This window comes from Vulpes vulpes, chromosome 3 (assembly GCF_048418805.1).
Source record: "Vulpes vulpes isolate BD-2025 chromosome 3, VulVul3, whole genome shotgun sequence".
NCBI lineage: Eukaryota > Metazoa > Chordata > Mammalia > Carnivora > Canidae > Vulpes > Vulpes vulpes.
The window spans coordinates 80,133,390-80,161,225 of NC_132782.1; the positions used below are offsets into that span (position 1 = coordinate 80,133,390).

The 27,836-nt window shown below is 50.2% G+C and overlaps 1 protein-coding gene across 4 annotated transcripts; it reads right to left on the bottom strand.

Moving 5' to 3' along the window:
• Nucleotides 1–529: 529 nt before the first annotated feature.
• RCC1L (RCC1 like) lies at nt 530–27,399 on the bottom strand. 4 transcript variants are annotated; one of them, XM_072752811.1, is made up of 11 exons: nt 26,961–27,398; nt 22,913–23,042; nt 21,235–21,363; nt 20,266–20,332; nt 19,357–19,408; nt 18,496–18,580; nt 14,252–14,433; nt 10,318–10,405; nt 9,272–9,445; nt 6,514–6,599; nt 530–1,330 (listed from the first exon to the last, which is right to left on the bottom strand). In XM_072752811.1, exons 1-11 carry the CDS (start codon nt 27,285–27,287, stop codon nt 1,253–1,255), a joined length of 1,398 nt encoding a protein of 465 aa, XP_072608912.1. In that variant the 5' UTR covers nt 27,288–27,398; the 3' UTR covers nt 530–1,252. The 4 variants fall into 4 exon arrangements, with proteins under 4 accessions (XP_072608912.1, XP_072608913.1, XP_072608911.1 ...); XM_072752810.1 differs by lacking the exon at nt 530–1,330 and adding an exon at nt 5,134–6,379; XM_072752812.1 differs by lacking the exon at nt 6,514–6,599 and having other exon boundaries at nt 26,961–27,399.
• Nucleotides 27,400–27,836: the final 437 nt, after the last annotated feature.

A 27,836-nucleotide genomic window follows, 5' to 3' on the forward strand; every position in this document is an offset into this window, starting at 1 on the left:
ACGCTTCGCCGACTGAGCCACCCAGGTGCCCCCTATAGATTTTAAGTAATCCCTGCACCCAATGTGGGACTTGAAACTGCAACCCCAAGATCAAGAGTGGCAACACCCCAACCGTTGCACTCTAAACTGCAAAGCCCCCACACCGCCAACCCCCTCCTCTTCCTCTGCTTTGTCTCCACAGCCCACGTAACCATGTACGATACTCTCCATTTTGCTTGTGGGTTGTGTTCGAGTAGCTGGCCCGCAGGAGGCAGAGAGTGTTTGTTGAGCGAATGAATAAAAGGATGGGGTGCAGCGAGGGAGGGAGATCTTGGGTGGGTGACCGGATTACCAGTTACTCTTAAACTTCTATCATTTTCTCCCAACTGAACCGCGGGAGGAGACTGTTCAGAAAAATCGTTGTCAAGCAGGATTGTCTTCTGAAGTATTTGTCACTGGCTTCTAGTTGCCTCTTTATCAAAAGCCTTGTTTTTGCAAGCAAATCTCTAAATGATCAAGTAAGATTAAAAAAAAAAAAAGTACTCTCGAGTGCTTAAAAATAAAAAGGCAGAAAATAGACTTTATTCCAAAAGAGATTTTTAAAAGATGTTTTTAAATGAAAGGCCAAGTTTATGTTACTACCTCACATGTTTTCCACAATGTTTGAATCCCTCCTCCAAGGCTGGCCCTCCAGCCAAGCTTCCGCGGGGGGTGCTCACGAGAGGCTGGCCTCGCTCTAACTCCTGCGGGGGCCTGAAGCCTGGCTCCCGCAGCCCCACCGGGGCTCGCCCCGCTGCCCACGCAGCCCACGCAGCCCACGCAGCCGCCCGCACTCCCACCCTGAGCTCTGCCGTGCTGGGGGCCTACAGAAGCCCTCCCGGCCACTCGATTCTGAGGCCACCTTTAAGATCAAACAAAATGGCCAGGCTTCCCTCAGAGCAGCTTCTGGAGTCCGATGGGCCACGGGGAGCCGTCACACGGTCCTGGAAGGGCCGAGACGTGCGGAGGTTCCTCGCTCTGCTGGGGCCACACAGCCCAGGACTCCTGTCACTGGTGCCAGGCCTGACAAGGACAGCCATCCTGTGATGAAAACGGCGGGTCTCACCCTCGGCTAGAGGGGCCTGAGTCCCCAGACCTGCAGCCTCTTCCTGCTCAGGGCATGGCAGAGAGCATCTCGCTTCACCAAGGGCTCAGAGCCCCCGCAGGGGCCTCTGCTGAGCAGCCCCAGTGGTTCTGAGGCCGCGTTCCGGGCTCCCGCGGGCTGGGCGAGGCTTCAGACAAATGACTTGGCCAGAGTCACCATGTGGTCCACACCACACGCCACATCCACAGGCTCCCCAGGCATCGTCACCTGCAAAACGAGACCCAGCACACGATGAGGGCGCACGGTGAGGGCACACGGCTTGGAGGAGGCCCAGCCCAGGCCTGACCCTGCTCCGCCTCCTGGGAGGTCAAGTCACCTCGGCTCCCCCCACGGAAACGGGGGTGCTTCCACGTGGCTGGCAGATCTGTTTGGGTGGACCGGGCACTCCAGCGTCCCACCCAGCCAATGGCAGACATTACTGCTAGAACTTGCACGTCCCACAGACGCTGCTACTCCCTGCTGAGCACAACCCTGCCAGAGGTCAACACCTGCTCCCAAGCCAGGGGCAGTGGCCTTTCCTAGGGGTCACCACCATGGCTCCCTGGAATGGCTCACGAACCCCTGCTCCCTGCAGCCAGGGCCTATGGGAATGAGGCCCTGGCCAGCATCTTCAGCCACGGCTGCCATCGGCCTCAGCTCTAGGTCAGCTGCTTCCCAGACACCGTGCTCCCTTGAGGAGGGAGCCCCACTGTCGCTAAGGGGGCCACAGGCCATGCTGGCAGTCCTACCAAGGCTGCCCACCCACTGCCAGCATTGGGTGAACTGCCAGCATTTCACCACAGGAGAGGTCAACCAGCGAGGTGACAGGCAGCCCTCAGCCAACGTGGAAGCTCCGGCCCGCCGGCCTTGTAAAGGACTTTCGCTGGTGTACAGGCTGCCCCTGGAAACGGCCACTCCATCCCGCTCCGGCTGTGCCAACACTCAAGGATGTCAACGTCCCCAGAGCCAAACCAGTTCTCAGAAGGGGGGCACTTTCCTTCTTCTTGTAATACTATTATTATCATTACTCTCATGATAGGCAAGACACTCTCATGGCTACATTATAAAATGACATTCAGCATAAAAGAATTAAAAGGCATTAAATCCCTTTTCTTTTTCCTGATTTTATTCTTAAGTAAGATCTACAGCCAACATGGGGCTCGAACTCACAACCCGAGATCAAGAATCTCATGCTCCGCCGACTGAGCCGGCCGGGCTCCCCTATATTAACCTTTAATCCCAGCCTGTCAGCACCTGCCCCCTTATTCCCTCCTTCCCTCTGAACTGGAAACCACTTTTAGCCAGTTTCCACTATCCTTCCAGAGATGCCCAAGGCAAAAGCAGCAAACGTGAGAAGAGTGTTTTTAGGTGGCAAATTGCAAGTCAGGGCTGTTGCGCTGCGTGGTCGGCAGACCCCTGCCCCTGCTGCTGTTCCGCCCCAGCGGGTCTGGGTTCTGCCTCCCTCCCCCGCTCCCCCGGGGGCAGTGCTCTGCTGGGCAGCAGGACAGCTGGAAGGGGGATCTGTGGCAGCCGGTGGAGTTTGCAGAGCTGAGGGGGGGAGGCCTCATCCAGATGGCCTGGCCTGAAAGCCCCGACGGCAGCACTGACCCGAGCCTGGGGCCTTCGGTGCAGGGAGACGAGTCCATTAAGGGCTCCTGGATGGCAGGCAAATGGATGCTAGTGACCAAGCCATGCGGCCTGCCCCTCCCTCCCTAAACAAACGTCTTTAGCGACACCGATACAGAGATCACTGAACAAACAAGCAGCAGTAGCCCTGCTCATCGCGAAGGTGCAGAAAGCGTTCCAGGCTGACCACAGGAGCAGAAGAGAACACGCTGCCTCCGTGCTGACTGGGCCCAGGTGAGCTCCTAGCAACCTCGCGGGGCCACCAGAGCGTGTTACACTGACCCTCCCCAGGCAGCGCGCCCCGCTCCCCACTCATCCGTACCCACACTGCTGCACTTGAGCTACCTTGTCCTTGTCCCCGGGGGCTCTGCCCATTAGAGCCCCAAGCAGAGTAACCACCTGGCCCTGCTGTGCTCTGCTGTGTTCACAGGGAGGATGGTGGCTGGGGCTGGCCTCTGAGCCCCCTGGGGGTGCTCCCCCTGGCAGGCAGGGTCTTCGGCCTCTCACCGTCTCTGGAGTCCAAGACAATGTGCTGGATGTGCCCTCGTGGAGGTTAAACGGAGCATTTCTTCTAAACCAATTTACACTAACTATGTTACTGCAAAGAGAAACCATTCCAAAAACTGAACCGTGTCTGGCCTGAAGGACTTTTACAAACTCTGACCAGTGTGAGCAGAATCTGTTCAGGGATGTCCCTCCTCATGACAACGCCCATGGCACAAAGGCAGGGGACCCAGAAGGAACGCAGAATCGGTGCCCCTGGCTGCTCCTCGATATGGCCGCATCTGTAGCTTCCTTTGTGGCACCAAGAGACCCATTCCCCCCGATACTTCACCTGGGACCCAGGGCTCTGTGGGAAGAGGCCCGGCAGCCAGGGGGTCTGCAGCCTGGGCACCGCATAGTCTGCACCTGGAGCCAAGAGTTTGCGTCTCAGCCCCGCCCACTGCATGGCCCTGAAATGGTGCAGCCCTTTCCATTTGCGGAGCCACAGGCTGGGGGGCAGGGGCCTCCGGAGGCTGTCCTGAGGACGAGAGCAAGGCACCCGGCACAGCCGACAGCTCTGCTGACTCCTCAGATGGGCGGAGGTGTCTAGAAAGAGCGCATTTCTGAGTGGGTGATGTTCCGGGAAGGCCATGCAAACACTTGCCCCATGCCCGCACCGCAGTGCCACCAGGTAGGCCAGAGGGTCCTGTATAAACCTGGGCGGTATGTCCCCGCCTCTCCCCACTGCTGGGGACCTGGTTGTTCAGCTCCGGACCCTCGCAGAGGAGGGTACCACAGTGAGGTCTCAAAGTCAGACACATGTGAGTCTGACTCTGGGCCCTGCTTCTTACTGGGTGAGTGGCCTCGAGGACTTGCTGACCGTCTCTGAGCTCTGAGTGTCAGTGTGCAGCAGGAAAACCTCCAGGAAAGCTTCTAGAAGGACGGGTTTGAGTCCAGTGGCACATGTTCCCTGGGCCTACATACTGTCAGAGCAGCCTGGGCTCTGTGCATCTGAGAATGACAAGTTAGTGCTATTGTAGGAGCTACACATAAGGCTGGTTCCTGCCACCGCCATTCCCCAGAGCCCAGGCTGGAAGGTCCGGGCCCACAGAACGTGGGCAGGGCCAAGCCCCCAGCACCACCCCAGAAGGTGCTCTCCTTCACCAGTCCTCCCAACCCCAGAGGCACGTAGGGCTCAGCAAAAATGTTCCGGGGGAGGACAGTGGTTTGGCAAGAAAGCAACCATCAGGGGAACAGCCTGAGGTGTCCCCTCCCAGACAGCATGGGTGCAGAGAGCAACGTTCCCAGAGGGCCGCTTGGTGAGTAAGAAGTCCATGGAGGAGGGCTCCCGTAAGCTGGCTCTGGCCCCAATGGCAAGTGGCCTTGGCCCCGGGTGCCTGCTACTTCCAGTCCCACAACGGATAGCAATGCCCGGCCATTTCGATGGGACAGTACAATCATGACTGATCTTCACTCTAGTCTGGGGGAAAGGGAGGCAGGTGGGGAGCCCCCCACACCCCTCACAGTGGTCATTCATCCAAAACTTGGCCACTTGGCCGCTTGCCCAGCTTCCCCTCGGCGAGAAGTGAGAGGCTACCACAAAAGTGGAACCTCCACGTTGTCAACGCTCACAGTCCTTGCTCTGCCCCCCAGCATCCACCGAGCAGCTGTTCCTCACCCCTTAAGGGGGACCCCAGGCCCAGGATACAAGCGGACGAGCACCAACCAGCCTACACACAGCTCTGATACACATCTCTTCCAACAAATACAAAGCCTCCATTCTGACCTGTTTTCTTAAGCAGCAGCGCCTCCAGCTCCTCCAAAGGGGTCGGAGCCTGCTGAGGTCACAGGGAATCAAGAGTCAGCAGCCAAGGGAAACAGCCCCCAAAACACTGAAGTGCCTCCAAACATTTTGCAGTGGGTTTTTCACAGACAAATCCTTATTTTATTCCAAATAGACGCTGCTTTTGCATGTTCACGTAAGGTTTTAAAAAAATGCTTTACATGATTTTGAAACATTAAAATACAACCTTCAAGGAAGATACTTAAATATGTGCATATACACATTTGTGCATACACACATGCACGCACCTCTCTACGCAGAGACAGTTTCTAAAAGGAAACATAAGAACGTACCAGTAGGGGCACCTGGGTGGCTCAGTGGTTGAGCACCTGCCTTCGGCTCAGGGTGTGATCCCAGGGTCCTGGGATCGGGTCCCACATTGGGCTCCCTACAGGGAGCCTGCTTCTCCCTCTGCCTGTATCTCTGCCTCTCATTTTGTGTCTCTCATGAATAAACAAATAAAATTTAAAAAAAAAAAAAAAGTATTGGGACACCAGGGTGGCTCATGGGTTGCACCTCTGCCTTTGGCTCAGAGTGTGATCCTAAGCCTGGAGTCCCGAGATGGAGTCCTGCATCAGGCTCCCTGTGAGGAGCTTGCTTCTTCCTCTGTCTGTGTCTCTGCCTCTCAGTGTCTCTCATGAATAAACAAATAAAATCTTTATTTTTTTTTAATCAGTATCTGGGACAAGAGATGTGAGACTTATTTTTCGTAACGCAGTTTGCACTATGTACACATGTGCTGTTTTCAGAAATGTGAGTAGTTCTTTTTTTTTCTTTTAGAAGGACTTAGTAAACAACACTAAGATAAACTACAATTTAGGAAAGAACCTTTTCCCCCTTTAATTTTGAAATGAGCCTTTTTTGTATAATTGCATCCTCACCCTCAGGAAAGCTTTTATTTATTTATTTATTTTTTACTTTGGTGGCTGTGGTATGGCACTCTAAATATTAAACATCCTGCTTGCTTTTAAATTCGCTGTAAAACGTTCCTCCACAGGGGCCTCTGTAAACAGGTCCTGGCACACCAACTTTGTCATTTCAGATCTCTCTGTCTTGGGGCCTCATGGCCCCCAGCCTGCACTCTGCTCCTCTGAGGTGCTGGCATGCCTCTGTTTTCCTGCTCCATGTGTCCATGGACAGCCTCTGATGAGGCTTCTTCCAGGGCACTGAGGGACTGGGACCCTCGGCCTGGCTGCTCTTTCCTCCAGCAGGCTGCTCACTCATCAGGCCTTGGGACAGAGCTCAGGGCAATGAGCCGCATAGCCCGAGACACTGGTGCCAGGAACTGTCTCTGGCTCCTCAGCATGACAGGACCTCACCTGCAGCTGCGGGGAAAAAGAGGGGGCAGCCGAGACCTGAGAGAGGTAGCTGTTCCCAGGGCCCTGGCACTGGCCCAGCTACACACTGGGGGAGCCTCAAGCCATGGGTGTGCCCTCATGCCCACCCTGCGTAGGCTTACCCTCCATGGGAAATACTGGTCTTCTAGGCGACCAATGCCAAGGCACCCTCGGATGTTCTTGCCCCACACAAACAGCTCTCCTTTGCCTACAAAGAAAAGAAAAAGGTAGTTTGGTTGAGGCTAGGCCAAGAGCAAGTCTCTGGGAGGGTCATGAGAACAGGCTTTCTAGAACCAGGGACAAACAGGGCCCAACATTAAGTTTCAATTTCTAGGGACACCTGGGTGGCTCAGTGATTGAGCATCTGCCTTCAGCACAGGTGTGATCCCCAGGTCCTGTGATCAAGTCCCACATCAGGCTCCCCATAGGGAGCCTGCCTCTCCCTCTGCCTATGTCTCTGCTTCTTTCTGTGTCTCTCATGAATAAATACATTTTTAAAATCTTAAAAAAAAAAAGTCTCAATTCCTACCAGGCATTAGTGGTTTCCTTTGAATGGAAAAGTATACCATTCCCATACCAAAACACAGCCAAGCCCAGATGCACGCTACATCCGTCACACGGGGACTGGCATACGTGTGGAGCTCTGGGGCCAGGCAGCTCCTGCACACAGCCTGCCATGCGTACCCCTTATGCACACCCCCTCCTCAAATCCTGAGAGCTGAGCCCCCTTGAACCTGGGTCATGCCCTGACAGAGTGAGACACAAGACGATCCATCATTCCTTTTTTTTTTTAAGATTTTATTTATTTATTCATGAGACAGAGAGAGAGAGAGAGGCAGAGACATAGGCAGAGGGAGAAGCAGGCTCCATGCAGTGAGCCTGACGTGGGATTTGATCCTGGGTCTTCAGGATCATGCCCTGGGCTGAAGGCAGGCACTTAACCGCTGAGCCACCCAGGAATCCCCGATCCATCATTCCTTGTCCAGGTTTCTGTATCTCGGGACCATTTGGTCAAGAGATACATGGTGACCAGCACCACTGTGTGCTAGGAGCTGGGACTGAACATGCACAGTTCCTGTCCTCACGGGGCTGCAGCTAGCCGAAGAGTAAGACCTAAACAAATGAGCAAACCTCACCGTAAAAATGAGTGTTTTCAAATTGTAAAAAGTGCCATGAACTTTTTACAGCCCAGGTGCCATAGACAACAGCATGACAGAACCTACGGGGTCCCTGGGAACACCAACCTGCAGGATGGACCCCCCAGCCCTGGCAGGCCACCTCCCACAGCCCAGACTTCACCACAGATTTCCATCCACACCAGCATGGGGCACTCCTTGGCACAGAGGCCCCATTTTTAGCAGAAGGCTTTGGTCATGGAGAAGAGAAGAAAAGCCACAGAAAAGCCATGAGTACAATAATATGGGCTGTTAATTAAACAAGGAATCCTCTTGTTACAAGCTGTTGAAGTCCTCTGATCTCACAGCCTCTTTGGTCCTCCACCCTTAAATTTTATGTGTTCAACAGAACAATTCAGTCTGGCTCCCCTCAATGTTAGCAGACCACAGGGTAAACCAACCAATGCCAACCCCCAGCTGGCCAGATGCAAGTGCTAGCCCCACAGATGGGCCAGAAGCCCAAGCTCTGATGCTCCACCTACTAAGGGACAGTGACCGGCATGGGGAGGGTGGCCACTGGGTCTTAGGGAAAATCTAGACAGGGAATTCACTTCAACATGACCCACAACGGCCACACAACCTGACAGCAAACAGAAAACAGTCCACCCTCATTGAACACTTTGCATGGATTTCCAAGCATATGACTGTGCACATAGTTTAAGCCTGGAGATGTCTTAGAAAACACATCTTTGGCAGCTCGGGTGGCCCAGCGGTTTGGCGCCACCTTCAGTCCAGGACATGATCCTGGAGACCAGAGATCGAGTCCCACATCAGGCTCCCTGCATGAAGCCTGCTTCTCCCTCTGCCTGTGACTCTGCCTTTCTCTCTCTTTCTCTCTCTGTCTCTCATGAGTAAATACATAAAATCTTTAAAAGAAAAAAAAAAAGAAAAGAAAAAGAAAATACATCTTTGTTACCTCTAGAATCCGGCCACACAGATTCTTCTTGGCTCAAGCAAAATGGTTTAAAAAAACTCCTGTGACTCTGGACGACCCAAACTCACCATCCCAGGCCAGATGTTTCCTTCCCATAAGACAAAAAGATTTTCTAATCGCAAGGAAACCACGAATTTACTTGAGGATCACGTGAAATTAATTTAGTGCAGTCTGACTATCCAGGTCAGCTGGAGAGCTGACTGAACCAATGACACTCACTTGGGGGTTGGAGGGGAGGTCTGTTTCTCCAAAGCCATGATGGAGAAAAGCACACCAGCTAGAGGTCCACCAAGTCACGGGACATTTTACGACTTTGTAATTTGGCAAACCTTTGCAAAAACCTCCATCTGGGCCCCACCTCAGATCCCTCTGGAGGACTCAGGCAGACTAGCCTCCATGAAACCACAGGACGGGCTTCCAGACCTGCCTCTAGCCACCACACACATCCACCTCCTGGTTACCCACCGTGGATTCACCAGACCTCTGCTGGCTTCCGCCAGCCCGCCATGCTTGACGGTCCCCACTCCTACCACCAACTGGCATCCTCTGGAGAAAACCTCCTTTAATGTTATCCTGACCACGAACCCAATGAACCAAAAACACACAACTCCGGGATGATGAGAAGGCACACATCATCCTACCTCAAGCCAAGCAACTTGTGGCTTGCCCCACTCTTGAATTATCCACACAGAGAAGGGAGAGCACAGCATGGGGCTGCCAGCAAAGCTCGGCTCAGCTCTGCCAGCCTCCGGAGCTGCACTGGTCACTTACTGGTCAGGGCAGCAAAGTGGCTGAGACCACACCAAATATGAGAAACGTGGACTCCCGGGTTGAACTCCGTCAGGCCGAAGAGAGTGGGTGGGATCACCTCTGGAAATGCAGTTTCCACAAGGTTTGGGCCTTTCCCAAGAATCCCGTAGCCCCAGACGAAAACATGTCCTTCTCCTGCATGACAGCAAACACCGCGGTCAGTGGGTCAAACCCAGTGCAGCCCGCCCTCACTGGAAATCCTGACTGCACCACCAACATGCCTTATCTCCACGTAGATGGTTTTTTTTGTTGTTTTCTCCCCCTCTTGCTTGGCAAGAACATAGGGACAGAGATCTAAAATAATGTTTCTTCCCTCCTCTTTCCAATTCTTGCTTGTGATGGGTGTCTAGCCAGCTCCCAATGTCAGGACACAAACTTCCCACAGCTGGAGGGTAACCAAGATGGGTCCAGGTCATCATTACCCAGAGGCCCGGGGAGTACAGGAGAGGCCAGAAGGGAGGTTTTTCCTACACGGATGTTCTTTCAGACTGATCAGGAGAGCCAGTCAAGTACACAACCAGCCTCTGGCCAGATTCCTAAAAGTCTCGGAAACGATTATCTTGGTCATAGAAGGTTTTATGCTCCTCAGCAGTGCCAGACATTTAATCCCAGGGGCAAGGGCCTCAGTATCCAGACCCTACGGCTCTTCTCTCTATATTTTGTTTCCTGGCACAGCCTCCCTGGGGAAGGCAGGGCTGAGTCTCTGGTCCAGGCTAAGGGAAACGGAGGAAGGAGCTGGTTCTCCACTCCGGAGGTCTGCTATTATTCAGACGTGAGAATGACCAAGTTCTGTTTATTCGTCTACTTTGGAATCATGGCTAGTATCCTTCTGTCAAGGTCACCCTCACCGTCTATGCAGAGTCCAGTCTAACTAGGTCTTCCCACAGCCACCCTCCCCTTCCCTCCCTCAGGATGGGGTCCCCAGCCATGAGTCCAGGGGACACTGAGCCGGCCCCCGTCTGACCCACCTACAGCTTCCCACTCAGATGCCCGCAGGAGGGTCTCACCATTTAACACGGCACAGCCTGTACCACCACACGCAGCCTGCTTCACCTTCCCCACTCCTGAGAAGGGTAAGCACCGAGGGACATTCACCTGAATCAAAACCAGAGCCACAAGACAAGCCAGTGAGAAGTCGGAAATGCTCGGTCTTATGTACAAAGCAGATCAAGTCCCAGGTCATTGGTTCAATCTACAAGTACCTCCTGAACGCCCAAGATATGTTAAACATCTAACCAGGTACTGGGAATACAACAGGGAGGGGTAACCTAGTCCCTCTCTTAAGCGGGGTCTAGTGGAATAGGTAAGGGGCCCACCAAAATTCACACAAAAATAATCTGGGCCGAGTGTAATGAAGGAGAGTCCAGGGTCTCTGAGAATGAATGTCGGGCAACCTGGTTTAGTTTGCAGGGAGGAGCATCAGGGAAAGACCCGGAAGGCTTCATTTTATCCTGGGACCTGCAGGATAAGCAGGGATAACCAGGCAAGGGGAGAGGGGCCAGTCCAAGGAGCGGAGCTGGCACATACACAGGGAACGGGGCAGGCAGGACACCTTCAGGGGTCTGAACAAGGTCAGAGAGGATGAAGCAGAGGGATGAGGGGGGATACAGAGACCAGACATGCAGGACGTTGTAGGCCAGGGAAAGGAGTCGGTCTTTCCCCTGAGCACAGGTAGTAAGAGAGGAGGGGCATGATTTCCAGAGGTAATGTGATGGCTAGGACACAGTGGAGGACCGAGATGTGGGGGATACACAGGAGCTCACTGCACCCAGAGCCAGTCAAGTGGAAATGCCTGGGGATATAGACGTGCAGACCCTGAACAGTCTGGGTAGAGACCAGGAAGCCCGTACACAGCCTCTGCAGACGGAGGCCACATGGATTGGGTGTAAGGACGGATGGGAAGGGGCCAGTGGAGAAAGGGACGTTGAGGCTATGGTGAAGAAGGCCCAGCAGATGGAGGAGGGCTTCTGAGGAGGGAGGAGATGTGCCCCAAGGCACAGGGAGGAGAATCACATCTCTGGGGGGCAAGATGACATCCCCATGCTACAATAGGCAGTGGGCCTGGAGTGGAGGGTGGAGGACTCCGAGTGAGGAAACTGAGGGCACCCTCATCTGATTGTATATGGACCAGATCTGCTGCCAAGAATGAGACACCTGAGGTGTCAAGGGTTTGGAGGATGAAGTGTGGCCAACTTAGGCTTCCAGTGGGATTTGGTCTTGGCACCTCTGAGGAGTAACCCTCTGGAAAGGCAGGCTTTAAGTGCTTCAGTGACAGCCATGAATCTTTACAGATGCACTTTCAAATGGGGACAGCTGGAGGGTAACAGTCCCTAAGCTGACTTTTAAGGAATAAGGGGGCTCACGGATCCAGAAAACGTACACCTGGAGGAGGCGAGGCCGTCAGACAGCGTCTTTACCTGACTGTGCTCTGGTCCAACGCCTTCAGCAAGTGCCGAGAAATGCTCTAGCACAGGACCACTGCAGCCGCCCACAAGACGAGGCCATGTTGGGCTGCTTCTAAGACAGTCCCCATGATCCCCACCTCCCACCAGTCACACCCACATGGAGAATGCCAGTGAAAGCTAGGGGAGGTCACCGCCAAGATTAAATGATAAAAGGCTGGCTGCTGTCCCATGGGCACTTTCTCTTGCTTGCTCTTTGGCTTGCTCTAATGAAGCCAGGTGCCATGTTGGGAGCTGCCACATGGAGAAGCAGGACCAGGAACCAAGGCAGGCTTGGCCAACAGTGAGGAACTGGGGCCCTGGTCCAACGACAGGAGGATCTGTGTCTTGCCATCCACCACCGGGGTGGTCCTGGAAGTGGAGCCTTCGGCTGCTGAACCCTAAGCCTTCAAGGGACCAGGGTCAGAAAACCCGGCGAAGTCACCCCTAGATTCCTGATCCACAGCAACTAAGAGAGAATAAATGTGTGTTGGTTTAAACCACTAAGTTTCGGGTCATTTGTTATGCAGTGGTAACAGTGCCACAAAACTGGATCTGTCCCCCACAGGGAGGCAGTGAGGAGATATTTTTCTCAGGACCTGGGAGCAACAGGAAGAACCACAGTTTTCCCTAACGACCGTGTTATGTTATAGAAACAATGAATCATTTAAATAGGCCTGTTTTCTTCTCTACTTTGGCTACTAGAAAGCTCAGAACCATACCTCTAACAGCTTCTAGCCACTGTGACGGACCACAGGGAATGCTTCTCCTCATCTTTTTCACTGACCTTTTTTCCCCTCAGGGCTGATCTCTTTATTAATACATATTTAGGGTAGCCCAGGTGGCTCAGCGGTTTGGCGCAGCCTTCAGCTCAGGGTGTGATCCTAGAGACCGGGGATCAAGTCCCATGTCAGGCTCCCTTCATGGAGCCTGCTTCTCCCTCTGCCTGTGTCTCTACCACTCTCTCTCTCTCTGTGTGTGTGTGTGTGTCTCTCATGAATAAATAAATACAATCTTTAAAAAAAAAAAACATATTTAAGGGGCGCCTGGGAAGCTCAGTCAGTTAAGCAGCCAACTCTTGGTTTCGGCTCAGGTCATGATCTCAGGGTCCTGGGATGGAGCAAGCCCTGTGTTGGACACTAAGCTCAGCAGGGAGTCTGCTTGAGATTCTCTCCCTCTGCCCTTCCAATTCATGCTCTCACTCCCTAAAATGAAGAAATAAATCTTAAAAAAAAAAAAAAAAAATATATATATATATATATATATATACACACACACACACACACATGAAATGCTCTGTAAGTTGTCAGAAGTTTGATGGTATTAAGGAATAAAGTATATTTTTAAATAGCCCTTATCTTTTAAAGACACAATATGGAAACTTTAATGGATAAAATATGATAATCTGGGACTTACTACAAAATAACCCAGGGCAGGGGTGCCTGGGTGGCTCAACTGGTTGAGCGTCTGACTCTTGGTTTCAGCTCAGGTCATGATCTCAGGGTTGTGAGATTAAGCCCTGTGTCATGCTCCACATTCAGCACAGAGCCTGCTTAAGATTTTCTCACTCCCTCTTCTTCTGCCCCTCTCCCCACGAGCATGCTCTCTCTTAAAAAAAAAAAAAAAAAAAAAAAAAAAAGCCAGGAGAGAGAGGTAGATAAAAAAAAAAAAAAAAAAAAAGCCAGGAGAGAGAGGTAGATGGCAACAAAAACTGACTGTTAGGGGTAGTGATTGTTTTGGGGAGAGTGGGGTATGGGGAGTAAAGAAAATTTTGTGGAATTGAACAGCTCCACAACCTACATAACCTGCATAACTACACTAACAACCACTAAATTCTACATTCAAAAATGGTGGATTATGTCTCTGGTTTTTTGGTTTTGTCTGTTTTTTTTTAAATGGACCATTAGTTGGTAATGGTTGAACACAAGTGAGAGACAGAGATTCATCATGCAGTGAACTCTACTTTTTGTTTTCATTTGCAATTCCCCTTAACTTTAAAATCATGCTGTGCTGTACTGATGGTGGCTCCCTTTGGTGAGAAGGTAGGGGCGGTGACCAGAGAGGCCACATGCAGTGACTTTTGAAGTATTGTGTGTCCTACTGGTTGGGTGGGTAGGTGGGGTACAGGTGTCCTCATGTCACACTGGTGATCTGCATGCTTTACTGGGCATATATGTCACACTGCAATAGAAAGCACATGGTGCCACCATGGGAACTACATAAACTACCTCATACCCCTTCTAGACTGAGACAGGGCACGCAGGCACAGCCAGCAGACTGCTCTAAACCAGGACGATCACATCAAAGGGTTGATAACGATGGCTCTGGACCCCAGCTTTCTTTCCTGACTCCCATAAGATGGCCAAGAAGAGGCAGCCTTACAGGTAGTCAGGCCTGAGCAGCACTTCCTACACCACACTTTGCTGAAGAAGCTCTCATACATGCCCTTACCACTCTGTATTTCCAAAGTTCCCAGCCCAGGTGGTAAGTGACCTCGTACCTGCGTGGAGTCAGTGACGGAGGCCAGCTGCAGATACTCAGAGTTCCCCCAACCGAAGAGATCACCCTCAGCAGACACGGCCAGGCAGCAGTCACCATAGGTGGCCACCTGCACAACGTTCACTCCAGCCAGGTCTCCACCCAGCTTGGTAGGCACGCTGGTGATATCGTAGTGACCTAGACCTGACATGGTGGCAAAGCGTTACTCCCAGTTATGGACTCCTGGAATAAATACTTAACACAGACTTACTATGTGCCAAGCACAGTTTTCAACCCTTTACCAACATCATCTTGGAAATGCTAATCTAGGAGCAGCCCGGGTGGCTCAGCGGTTTAGCGCCCCCTTCAGCCCAGGGTGTGATCCTGGAGACCCGGGATTGAGTCCCACGTTGGGCTCCCTGCATGGAGCTCTGCCTGTGTCTCTGCCTCTCTCTCTGTGTCTCTCATGAATAAATAAATAAAATTTAAAAAAAAAAAGGGAAATGCTAATCTGTTTCTCAGCTGCTCTACAACTTCCTTCTCCACCCTCTCTCAGAGGAGGATGAAACGGGAAGAATGATTTATTTGTAAGACCCCTGAGGCTTTTTAAGTCTGATTCAACTTAGAAACCAATGCCAGATAGAACAGCCCTACAAAATAAGGCCACTGGATCCTAGGAGAATACACACATAGAATACTGCAACAAGCAATCTCTAAAGCACCGCTGGGCTTACCAGAAAATAAAGGCAATCTCCAAGAGCCCAACCCACCCCAGCCCCCTACATCACCTCCCAAAATAACAGTACACCAAAACTGGCATGCTGTCGTGGCAGACGGTGAACAGAGGAAAAGGCAGGGCTGGCCAGAGGATATCAGGACAAATGTTACCATTAGCACTGTGATGGAGAGTGAGCACTGGGCAGCAGACCAAGGCAGAATGCACACCAGAGACTCTCGCTTTACACCATGCTTCTGTAAAGGGACCCAAAGCAACGTCCAACTGGCAGCACCCCTTAGCAACAGGCAGAAGCAAACCCGAATCCTCTCTGGAGGAAAGCGTCTCCAGTTTAGGCCCTTCGAACTTCCACAAGTTGGATTCAATGAAATAGGAGCTCATGGTCAAAAGTTACTCAATACGTAAGGAAGGATACCCATGAGTCAGAGAGTAAACTGAACCAACAAACAACCACTTGACAGTCTCCAGACTTCAGACCCTGATATTAGAATATACAAAACTTTAAAAAAATAACTCTGTGGGCAATGTTTAAAGAGATAAAAGCAGGAATAAGGGACTATTGAAAATGCCCAGGTAAATCTGAAAAGGAAGCAATAAGCAATGAAGAAAACAGTTAAAATTCAAAACTCAAACGGACAAAAGGTCAAGACAAACTCTGGGAGAAAACACATGCGACGCTAGAACTGCAAAGAATACAGGTACAAGGGACGCGTGGGTGGCTCAGTGGTTGAGCATCTGCCTTTGGCTCGGGGTGTGATCCTGGGGTTCTGGGATCAAGTCCCACATCGGACTCCCTGCCTGGAGCCTGCTTCTCCCTTTGCCTATGTCTCTGCCTCTCTCATGAATAAGTAAAATCTTAAAAAAAAAAAAAAAAAAAAAAAGAATACAGGTACAAGATAAAAGAATCCTTAAAAATCAATAGGAAAAAAGACAAGTCAGCAAATGGGCAAAGAACAGAGTGTATGTTTCAGAAGACAGAAAACAAGACTGGCCTGTAAATTTATAAAAAGATGGTGGTCACTCTCAGGCAGTTATTAGGAAAATGCAAATTCAAACCTTAGTAAGATACTATTTCCCACTCACAAGACAGGCAAAAGCTTTGAAGTGGACAACAGTAAGCCTTGGCCAGGCTGAGAACACCACCTTGCAGCCAGGGGACACTTGGTTGCAACAGCTTCTGAAAAAAAACATTTGAATACAGGAGCATATTCTACAATCTCCTGCCACTCACAGCATCTTCATGAGAGCACTAACATGCTCTAACATGTGAATGGGAGACACAGTTGGCCAGAGAAACACTGCTTGACATATAACAGAAAGTTGTAAACCGTCCAAATATCGATTGATGGGAAACTGAATACATGGAGGTATATTCAGCGGTAGAATGTCATACAGCTACTACAAGAATGAATGAACTGCACTCAGCAAAGAAGGATACAAAATCAACACACAAAACGAACTGCATTTCAGGGGCGCCTGGTGGCCCAGTCGGTTGAGCATCCAACTCGTGACTTCAGCTCAGGTTTTGATCTCAGGGTCGTGAGATTGAGCCCCACATTGGGCTCTGCACTCAGCAGCAAGTCTACTTGAGATTTACCTCTGCCTCTGCCTCTCCTTCCATGCTCTCACGCTCTCTCTCAAATAAATAAATCTTTAAAAATAAAAATAAAAAATAAATAAAAAACAGATCATAGATGTACAGGTTTACTTCTGGACTCCCCATTCTATTCTAATGGTCTGTCTATCCTGATGCCAGTACCACAATGTTTCAATTAGTTTAGCTTGCTATAAATTTTGAAATCAGAAAGTGCAAGTCCTCCAACTTTGTTCTTTCCAAAATCTTTTGGCTATATGTGGTCCCTGGCAATTCTATTAGAATTTCAGGATCAGTTTGTCCGTTTCAGCAAATAAGGCAGTTGACATTTTGATCAGGATTGCACTGAATTCGTAGATCAATTTGAAGAGTATTGAGAACATATCATCTTTTGTGCATACTGTAATACATGTATAATAAGATTTAAAAAAGAAAAAACTCAAACCGTGAAGGATTATGAAAGAAAGGAACAAGATCCTAAGATAGAATCTGCATGGGAGGAAGACAATTGTTTTAGGAAGGATGTCCAGGAAAGACTTCACAGAAGAGATGGCACCCAAGATGAGGCCTAAAGGATGAAAAGGAGAGCAGAGACAGGCATTCCAGGCAAGGATCAGCTTGTGCCAAGGCCCTGTGGCTGCAAGAGGAGGCATGCTCTAGGAACCGCTGCAGGGGCCTGTGTGACTGGACACTAAGCCTGGCAGGCAAGGGCAGGGAGGTGAGAAGAAGTGTCACCTATGACAGCTCATTTCTGGAATGGCACCAGAAAACTGTTAACCATGGTTTTCTCCATCAAGTGGGACTCGCACTTTTAACCTCATTTCTGTGCTGTCAGGATGCATCTATCAACAATATTCTTATTTTTATAAAAAGCTTATCTTCAAAAATTACCAACAGCACGATTTTAAAAATAAAAAGAAGAGTCAGCTTTACAGTTACCAAAGAAATGAGAGTGAAAAAAAGTGGTACAGTGATGAAATTAGCACACTTAAATTGACCATATTTGCTGCTAGAGAGGTTATGGCTACCGTAGTACTTCCATACATTGCTGAGGACAGTACAAACTGATAAAACTCTTAGAAAGCAAGTTAACAATATATTCTGAAAACACAAAAATATTCTAATCTTTTGACTCACTCCTGGACATTTATCCTAGGGCAACAATCCCAAAAAAGAAAAAGTGTACGTATATGTGATAAATGTCATAATATCTTCAATGACCAATTGGTCGCCCTCCCATTCCCCCACACTGCTCCAAAAAGTATACCTCCTGAGAAATAGGGTAATGATTAAGTAATTATTTGATAAATAATTATTAATTTACCTTATGGTAAATTAGCTTGATGCTGCATCATACAAATATTAAAAACCCAATTGTGAAATCTATACCAACAAAATTTAAAAGAGAAAACAAGCATATAAAATCACACCTATGTTATAATATAAAAGATGTATACATATGAACAAGAACCAGAAGGAAACGCAAAACAGCAAACAAAGGTGATGCACTGTGCTGGCAAGATTATGTAGGATTTACACAAAATTTTATTTATTTATTTTTTTCAAAATTTTAATCTTAAATTTAAAGGCCTTCCCTTCAGACAAATATCAAAAAACAAAAGGATTAAATAAGCAAGGTTAATAAAGCTTATCCCTCATTTCTCCCACCCTTAATCACATTCTCCTCAAAAGAGTTAAAATCGAGTTCCCTTTAGATGGCATTTGTGTATCTGTTTGTTGAGGGGTGGCTGTAATCCTCTACCCAACCCTGGACGGGTTGGTGGCCATGGGAGGAGGGGTGAAGGGAATAAGGCGGGACAGACTAACTAGTGTAGTAAGAGAGGGAAGAGTCTAAGGAAGGTGGGGGCTAGTCCACAGGAGCGCTCCAGCTCACACCTCCCTAGGGCACCAACCCAGGGGTGAAAGGTCCCACTACCTGTTTGCCCATCAGCACCCCAGCCACAAGAGTAGACTTCTCCTTTGTCCGTCAGGAACAAGCTATGGTCCTGGCCACAAACCACCTGTCAGACAGAGGTGAGGCTGATGAGGAGAAATCCTTGGAAACCCAGTGTCCTGGTCGATGGACCCAAAGCTCACCACAGTCCCTACCACTCCCAAGCAGCAAGACAGCTGGGTCTAGGCAGCTGCCCCACATGGCCTCCACATCTTATTCTTGCCCAGTTCCATCAGGCTTTCTCTTCCCCATTCGCCTCCTCTGCCTCTCTACTGGCAGCCAATCTTTGTCACTAGCTCACCATCCACCCTTCCAAGCTCTCAGGCTGCCCCCTCCTTCAGCCATAAAACCTTTCTGGCCCTGGTCTATCCAATATATGCCTCTGCCACCTCCCCCACGATGCCTTCTCTCCCTCCCATTCCACCCCTGAGAGACTTAACAATTCTCCTGTGCTTTCAGGGCCCTTCCTGTAAGCACCTGCTTATGCATTTAAGTATTTACTGTAAGTACTTCCACGTGCCAGGGTCTGCACCAGGGATGGAAATGAAATAGTGAGCAAGATATAGCCAGCCTGGGACACACACACACAGCTAGTTTACCCTGTCTCTCCCCCTTAGAGTGTCATCCCTCAAACCTTATTAAACTCTGTACCACCATAACCTAGTGAGAACTAATACTCTCCTGACCTACAGTAGACAGGCAGTAATTTTTACAAAAATAGTGTATTAATTCAGATAACTGCCCTAACCAATGTGCCCTCACCGCCCCCTTCCGCCACCTTTCACTCCTGCAAAAGCACTCCTAGGGGCTGGATGAGTGGGGCTCTCAGCACTCGTCTCTTACCTGGACCACCTGTCCATCGAAGTCCTGCATTCTATGGACTTTGTGACTTTCACTGCAGCGGGCAGGCGGGGGGGGGGGGGGGGGGGGGGCGGAGGTTTAGGGCATGGAGTGGAATTTGGGGAGAAGAAAGACATATGGTCACGGTAAGCACTGTGTGGTCCTGCCTCCACATGTACACAGTTACAGTTAGGGAAAGTCTCAAGGTCAAATAGAAGGCAGAGGTAAGCCGAGGCAGGAGAGTAAAACAAAACAACTCTTAAAAACAACAACAACAACAAAAAACTCTTTGGTAATTTTTTTTTTAAAATAGGCTCCACGCCCAATGTGGGGCTCAAACTCACGACCCCAAGATCAAGAGTCGCACATTTTCCGGACTGGGCCAACCAGGTGCCCCCCACTTTGGTAATTTTAATATGCTGCCAGAGGTGAGAGTGGTATTTAGACCCAATTTGAGGAAGCAGAGGGGAGTTTTTTTAAAGACCAAAATAAATAAGGGGTTCCTGGCTGGCTCAGTGGGTACAGCAGGTGACTCTTGATCTTGGGGCAATGAGTTCGAGCCCCATGTTGAGGGTAGAGATTACTTAAAATCTTGAAGAAAAAAGAAAAGACTGAAATAAGAATAAACAAGAATTTTTAAAAGTTAATCCATTTGGTAAAATAAAAAACTAATTCAAAAGAAGTTCTATGCACCACAAGCAATGCCCGTCTGCCCTCCCTTCCACTGAGCTAATGTTCAGAGCTCAACCTGCAATGAAGCAATACCCTCCACAGCTTTCCAGTGACTTCTCACCACCCCTCTCAAACATGGGGAAGCTAGCCACTTCCTGCTCAGTGGGTCTATCACTCAGTAACCACACGGGAAATGTTAAATGCTTAACACGATCTAGGGAAGTCCTTTGGGGAACTCACCTGTAAATTTCATTTTCGACCACATTTCTTCCACATTGCCCATAAGCGTTGTTTCCCATGCTGAAGACTAAAGAATAACACAACCAAGGAAATCAGTTCTGCAGGTTCTGGGGATCCCAGAGTGTGAGGACTGCAAGGGGCTCTCGGAAGTAGTCTTTAGTCCAACCACTCACCCTAAGCACTTCTGATTTCCTTCTCTCATCCCCTCAGCTTTTGCAAGCACACCCGCAGACATGCTGGGGGATCTGGCCACTTGACTGTCCCTTCTACCTCTGCCTCTCCCTCTCCCCCTCGCAGGCCCTCATTCCACCTCTCAGGAATTCAGTGCTCCTCCGAGGCAAGCACCTCCTGGGGAGGGCCCCAGCACCCCTACTCCCTGGATCTGTCACTAGAGCATGCCCTCCACGCCAAACCTGCTCTTCAAAGAGTTCCTGAACACCACCTTTGCCTTTGCCACAAAGCAAGCTTAGCCAAAAAATGAAATTGGAAACATTTAGTCAAGTTGGCCTTTGCCTAGAAATAATCGCTCCTCTAGAGAGAGTCCGTGTTTTCTGGAATCTGGAAGCCCACCAGTTGAAGTACTGGCAAACAGACTCCTTTTTTAGTACAACAGAAAAAGCTGTCTACACGCACAGCCCAGCTCAGCGACTTCACGGCAAAGCAAGTGGGAGGCCTTGCTAGGGTGGCCCGGTATGCACTGTCACATTTATAAATACTAGAGGTTTTCTAAGAATCACAGAGAGCAGAGAACATCAAAGAGCTGGCAGGATCTGTCCAATACGGTGATATTGAACCATCCTACCAGTATGGTTCACTTATAACGAAGCATATATAACGAGCATTTCCTGCTCGGGAAATGCCAGCAGCCTCAACTAATTACATGTGGTTCCATCAAACGAAGCAGTTTAGACCCAAAGGCAAGAAAGTGATTCCCCTACTCCCCCATGAACCTGGCAGAGGCCAACTCACCTCCTTCGCAGTCTGTCAGGATAAGAGAGTGGGCTCTGCCGCAGGAGACCTGCAGCACCCGTGTCTCCTGGGGTCTGTCTAGAGGCAGTGGGACAGGTGAGGGCTCCAGAACATATTCATATCCCCGGGCTGAAACAAGAGTGAACAGGTTCACAGTGCGTCATGGTGATGGAGAGCCACAGCACTCCTGACATTAGTCAGTTGGTAACTGAAGCTGGCATGCTTTACATAACTGTCCATTTCTATGTATGCCTAAACTGCTCCCAATAAAAGCTATAACAGAGGCACCTGGGTGGCTCAGTTTATTAAGTAGCTGCTTTTGGCTCGAGTCATGATCCCAGGGTCCAAGGGTCAAGCCCCACATAGGGCTCTCTGCTCAGTGGGGAGTCTGCTTCTCCCTCTCCCTCTACCCCTCTCACTGCTCACCCTATCAAATAAATAAAATAAAATCTTAAAAAAAAAAGTATATAGGACGCCTGGGTGGCTCAGTGGTTTAGCGTCTGCATTTGGCTCAGGGTGTGATCCTGGAGTTAAGGGATCGAGTCCCACATCGGGCTCTCTGTGAGGAGCCTGCTTCTCCCTCTGCCTGTGTCTCTGCCTCTCTCTCTGTGTGTGTCTTTCATGAATAAATAAATAAATAATCTTTAAAAAAATGATAATAAATGCAACGTGGAGTCTTACAACAGACTTCAGTGCTGACTTACAAAAGAATTTTAAATATAAAATTAAGTGAAAGAAGGCAGAAAATACACACTGACTAAAACTGTACAAAAATGTATGCACATGAATGAGAGAACAAGAAAAAAAATGAAATGTTTATCCAGACAATACAGCCATCCCCCCTTATCCATGTGGGATACATCCAAGATCCCCAGTGGATGCCTGAAACTATGGATAGGACCAAACCCCATATGTACCATGTTTTTTCCTATGCATACATATCAATGACAAAGTTTATTTTTTTTCTTTTTCTTTCTTTTTTTTTTTTTTTTTTTTAAATGACAAAGTTTAATTTATAAATCAGGCAAGGTGCCTGGGTGGCTTGGACCGTTAAGCATCCAACTCTTGATTTCGGGTCAGATCATGACCTCAGAGTCCTGAGATCAAGCCTCACATCGGGTTCCACTATCACTGCAGAGTTTGCTTAGGATTCTCTCTCCCTCCCCCTCTCCCTCTACACACACTCTCTCTCTCTTTCAAATAAATAAATAAAATCTTTTAAAAAAATTTATACACCAGGCACAATAACAGGAACACCTTTACTTATCAGTAAAGACTCTTTTGCCTAAAGATTCAGTGTTATTACCAAAGAAGCTGACAATCTAGTCCAGGGCAGCCCTGGTGGCGCAGCGGTTTAGTCCTGCCTGCAGCCTGGGGTGTGATCCTGGAGACCCAGGATCAAGTTCCACGTCGGGCTCCCTGCATGGAGCCTGCTTCTCCCTCTGTGTCTCTGCCTCTCTCTCTCTCCCTGTGTCTCTCATGAATAAATAAATAAAATCTTTAAAAAAAAACAAAACAAAACACAACAATCTAGTCCAGATAGTTTCAAATAACATCCATGTAAGACTCCATCTACTGTGTTGTGCCAGTCTGGTTTATGTCATCAATATTCTTGAAAACAAAGGAGAGCTCCCTCAGACCAATCACAGCACAGAGAAGCCAAGATGAGAACACTCACTTTTATCTTTGTGGCTCCTGTGAAATCCAAGCTGGGAATCTTTGTTGAGCCCCATACCCCAAACTTTCGTCACATCCTTAGTTTTAGAAGAGAGCAATGTGAATCCATAGCCACAGGCAGCAGATGAAATCTGAAAAAGAATTCCAATAAAGCATGAACTGATTTGTGATATCAAGTTTTTTCCACAATAAATGACAGGTTGTTTGCTCAATCAAAGAACATATAGTATTATATGTGGCTGTCAATTAACCGTCTGCCCTCAGCTTAGGTCATGATCTCAGGGTCCTGGGATTGAGCCCTGAGTCAGGCGCCACACTCAATGGGGTGTTTACCCCTCTTTGCCCCTACCACTTGTGCACTCTCTAATAAATAAAATCTTAAAAACAAAAAAAGAAACTGGACAAAATTGTAAAAAACAAAAAACAAAACAAAAACCTTTTCAGGGATCAAGAAATCAAAGGCAAATAAATTGAGAAATGTGGGATGCCTGGGTGGCTTAGCAGTTTAGTCCTGCCTTCGGTCCAGAGTGTGATCCTGGAGTCCCAGATTGAGTCCCACGTCGGGCTATCTGCATAGAGCCTGCTTCTCCCTCTGCCTATGTCTCTGCCTCTCTCTGTCTCCGGGTCTCTCATGAATAAATAAATACAATCTTTAAAAAAGAATAACAGTAAAATAATGAATAAACAAATTGAGAAATGTTTATTTGTGAAAGACTGCTAGAACTTCAGGTAATGGGGGGGTGCCTGGCTGGCTGAGTCAGAAAAGCATGCAACTCTTGATCTCAGTGTCGTGAGCTCGCACACCACACTGGGTGTAGAGATTACTTAAATAAGTAAAACTTGAAAGAATGAAAGAAGGAAAGGAAAGGAAAGGGAAAAGGAAAAGGAAAAGGAGAAAGAAGAGGGATACATGGGTGGCTCAGTGGTTGAGCATCTGCCTTTGGCCCAGGGCGTGATCCTGGAGTCCCAGGATGGAGTCTTGCATTGGGCTCCCTGCACGGAGCCTGCTTCTCCCTCTGCCTGTGTCTCTGCTTCTTTCTTTCTGTGTCTCTCATGAAAAAATAAAGAAGAAAGAAAGAAAGAAAGAAAGAAAGAAAGAAAGAAAGAAAGAAAGAAAGAAAGAAAAGAAAGAAAGAAAGAAAGAAAGAAAGAAAGAAAGAAAGAAAGAAAGAAAAGGAAAGGAAAGAAAAGAAAAGAAAAAAAAGAAAAGAAAAAAAGAAAAGAAAAGAAAGAGAAATTCAGGTAACAGCAGCAGCAAGAACTTCAGGTAACAAAAGAAGGAGGAAGAGGAGGAGGAGAACAACTTCAGGTAACAACAGAAGAAGAGAAGAGGAGGAGGAATTTCAGGTAACAGCAGAAGAAGAAGAGGAGGAGGAAGAAGAAAGAACTTCAGGTAACAACAGCAGGAATCTGCAGACTTCCCATCTGGGGTCCTCCATCTACTCCAGCTCAATCAGCACACTAGTTTTAAAAGGGCAGGGTTGACCATGAAAACCATCAACTTTGTTGCCAGGAAGGACACACTCACTTTGGGGTAGAAAGCGAAAACTCATGCTCAGTAGTGAACCCAGTGAGAAACAAACAAGGAAAATTCACAACTTGGCCATCTGAGGTTACAATCCTGACCAGGGCAAGAGGAGAGGCAGACCAGTCAAAAGTGCAATGGAAAGATCTTAGAAGTGAAATTGCCACAGAAGGCTTTCCACACATCCACAGTTGACTGGGAAACTCCGCAAGTAAACGAGGGAGACCTGAGGATCCAATCCCAAGTAAAGCTGAGGCAGACTTGAGAACAGCCTGATATTTGAATGTGGTCCCTGACCTATACACAGAATCAAAGGTAGAAGGTAGAAACCTTGAGGCTTAAAGTGTCTGAGCACAATCTCTGCCCAAATCACTGGCTGACCACAAAGGTATATGCTAGGAAGCAACACTCAAGAAGCCAGGCTGAAAAGGAGGGGGCAGAGAGACAAATCAGTAACTGGAATAAAGGTATCAGTAGCCATGCAAAGCAGGGAAGACTGTATACTTGAAGTCCAAAAAGTTACTAAATAAATAAATAAATAAAAGGGCGGGGGGGGGGGGCTTGGGTGGCTCTGTCACTTAAGTGGCTGCCTTCAGCACAGGTCATGATCCCAGAGTCCCGGGACCCAGCCCCACATAGAGCTCCCTGCTCAGCAGGGAGTCTGCTTCTCCCTCTACCATACCCCCCTGCCCGTGCTCTTTCTCTCCTCCCTTAAATAAATAAAATCTTAAAAAGGGGGGGGGGGTGCAAAACAAAACTTCAAGGGAAGAATATCAGAATCCAAAGTTATTACAAAACATCACCAAAATGTCCAGTTTTCAACCAAAAAGTAGAAGACATGCAAAGACCTACACTGAAGGGACAAAAACAGCCAAAAGAAACTGACACTAATGGGACCCAGACATTGGATTTATCAAAGACTTCAATAAACTGTTGTTCAAAGTATATTTTAAAACCATGTTAAAAAAATAAAATAAAATAAAATAAAATAAAATAAAACCCTGTTTAGGGATGCCTGGGTGGCTCAGTGGTGAGCATCTGCCTTTGGCTCAGGTCGTGACCCCAGGGTCCTGGGATCAAGTCCCGCATTGGGCTCCTCATAGGGAGCCTGCTTCTCCCTCTGCCTGTGTCTCTGCCTCTCTCTGTGTCTCTCACGAATAAATAAAAGCTTTATTTTTTTTAATTTATGATAGTCACACAGAGAGAGAGAGAGAGAGAGAGAGAGAGGCAGAGACATAGGCAAAGGGAGAAGCAGGCTCCATGCAGGGAGCCTGACGTGGGACTCGATCCCAGGACTCCAGGATCAGGCCCTGGGCTAAAGGCAGGTGCTAAACTGCTGTGCCACCCAGGGATCCCTAAATAAAAGCTTTAAAAAAATAATAAAATAAAGAGCAAGATGGTTGATGTGATCCAACCACATCGATAATTATGTTAAAAGGACATGGACTGGGGACTCCTGGATGGCTCCGAGATCAAGTCCCGAATCGGGCTCCCCACAGGGAGCCTGTTTCTGTCTCTGCCTATGTCTTTGCCTCTGTGTGTCTCTCATGAAAAAATAAAATCTTAAAAATAAAAAATAATAAAAGAAATAAAAGGACATGGACTGAGTGGCATCAGTGAAAATGGACCAACAAGCACACTGGAGAACGTCAGAATCCATTTTTTCAGAACCCTGGAGATTAGCCAAAGACTCAAAGCCATCTAGGGAATGTTGAGTCAAGGAAAGCAGCTGTAGGAACAGCAAGCTTTGCAGCACTTCAACCTGACCCGTTCCGTTCTGAGAAGCTCGCAATGGCAGCGCAAACCTGCAGTCCGGCAGCCCCTGAAGAGGCAGAAAGGGGCCGCACAACTTCAAAGCGCCATTCCCGGGGCGTTCCCATCTGACCTGCCCGGTGGTTCCCCGGGAGACCCCATGCACAAGGCTCTCTCTATCTGGCCTGACCTAGATGCCACCCAGTGCAAACAGCCTTTTCCCCCAGGGATGTTTGTCGAAGATCCTCAGCGGCTAATGGTGATCGCTGCAGCTGCCTAGGGTGGCGGTGGCGGAGAAGAGCTGGGGCAGGTAACAGGCCAACAAAAGGAGTTCCGGACTAACTTGACCTGACGGCGGCTTCGCCAGACGGCAGTTCACATCCCTCCAGCACACCTGGAGCACTGCCGCCTCCAAACTAAGCCTCTAGCAGCCCGGGTGGCTCCGCGGTTAGCGCCTGCCCTAGGCCCAGGGCGTGACCCTGGGGACCCGGGATCGAGTCCCGCGTCGGGCTCCCTGCACGGAGCCTGCTTCTCCCTCTGCCTGTGTCTGTCGCTCATGAGTAAATAAGTAAAATCTTAAAAAAAAAAAGTCTATTCTGGAACCAGGAAGAAATTAAAGTGCGCCCTAACGCGCTCCCCCCGCGGCCTGCAGCGCCGCAGGGTCCTCCTCCCCGGCGCCCGGCCACGCGGCATCGCAGCGGCTCGCAGGGAGCCTCGCCCCGCCCGGGGGGGGGGGGGCGGCGGAGGCCGGGGGGCGCCGCGCAGCCCGCACCTTCTGGTCCAGCTCCAGGCGGTAGGGCACCGGCTGGATCCTGCGGGGCGGACGCGAGCCGGCGCGCCGCTCGGGCCCGGCGCGGGGCAGCACGAAGGTGGGCACGCCCAGCGCCCCCGAGAAGCTGAAGCCCCACACGAAGACGCGGTCGGCGCGGGCCGCCCGCTCGCCCACATACTGGAACACGGGCGCGTCCGCCTCGCGCCGGCTCCGCGAGCGCCCGGCCGCCGTCCCGTGCCCTCGCCCCGCTCTCAGCGCTGCGCCGGATCCCGGCCCGCTCAGCAGCCGGCCCAGCCGAGCCCCGGCCTCCAGCGCCGCCACCGCCATGCTGCGCCCCACGCCTCAGCGCCTCCCGGGCGCCGCCATCGTGGTGACCTCTGACCCCACAGCCCGGCGGAAGAGCCCGAGGTCACGTGGACCCCTGGCTGAAGGCAAAGGCGCGGAGGGCCGCCAAAGGCTGGGCGGGGGCGGGGCTGGCGGGGGCCGGGGTCGGCGCGGGGCGGGGCCGGGGTCGGCGCGGGGCGGGGCGGGGCCGGGGCCGGCGCGGGGCGGGGCCGGGGCCGGCGCGGGGCGGGGCCGGGGCCGGGGCGGGGCGGGGCCGGGGCCGGCGCGGGGCGGGGCCGGGGCGCGGCGCCCCCCTGCTCGCCTGCTGGTCCCCCTGGCTCCGCAGCCGCGCTGCTTACAGAGACTTTTCCCGTTTTCCCGGCCCCCGCGGGCACGCGGCGCTGTGTCGCGAGGGCTCTTCGCCGCCTGGTGGCCCGCTGTGTCCCGGTTCACCGCTCCCGCCACGGCGCCTGGTCGTTTCTCGGCCGGCCGCGTGGTCTCCATCGGCCCCGGGAGGCTCAGGGGTGCCGCAGCCGCAGGCCCCGGGTGCAC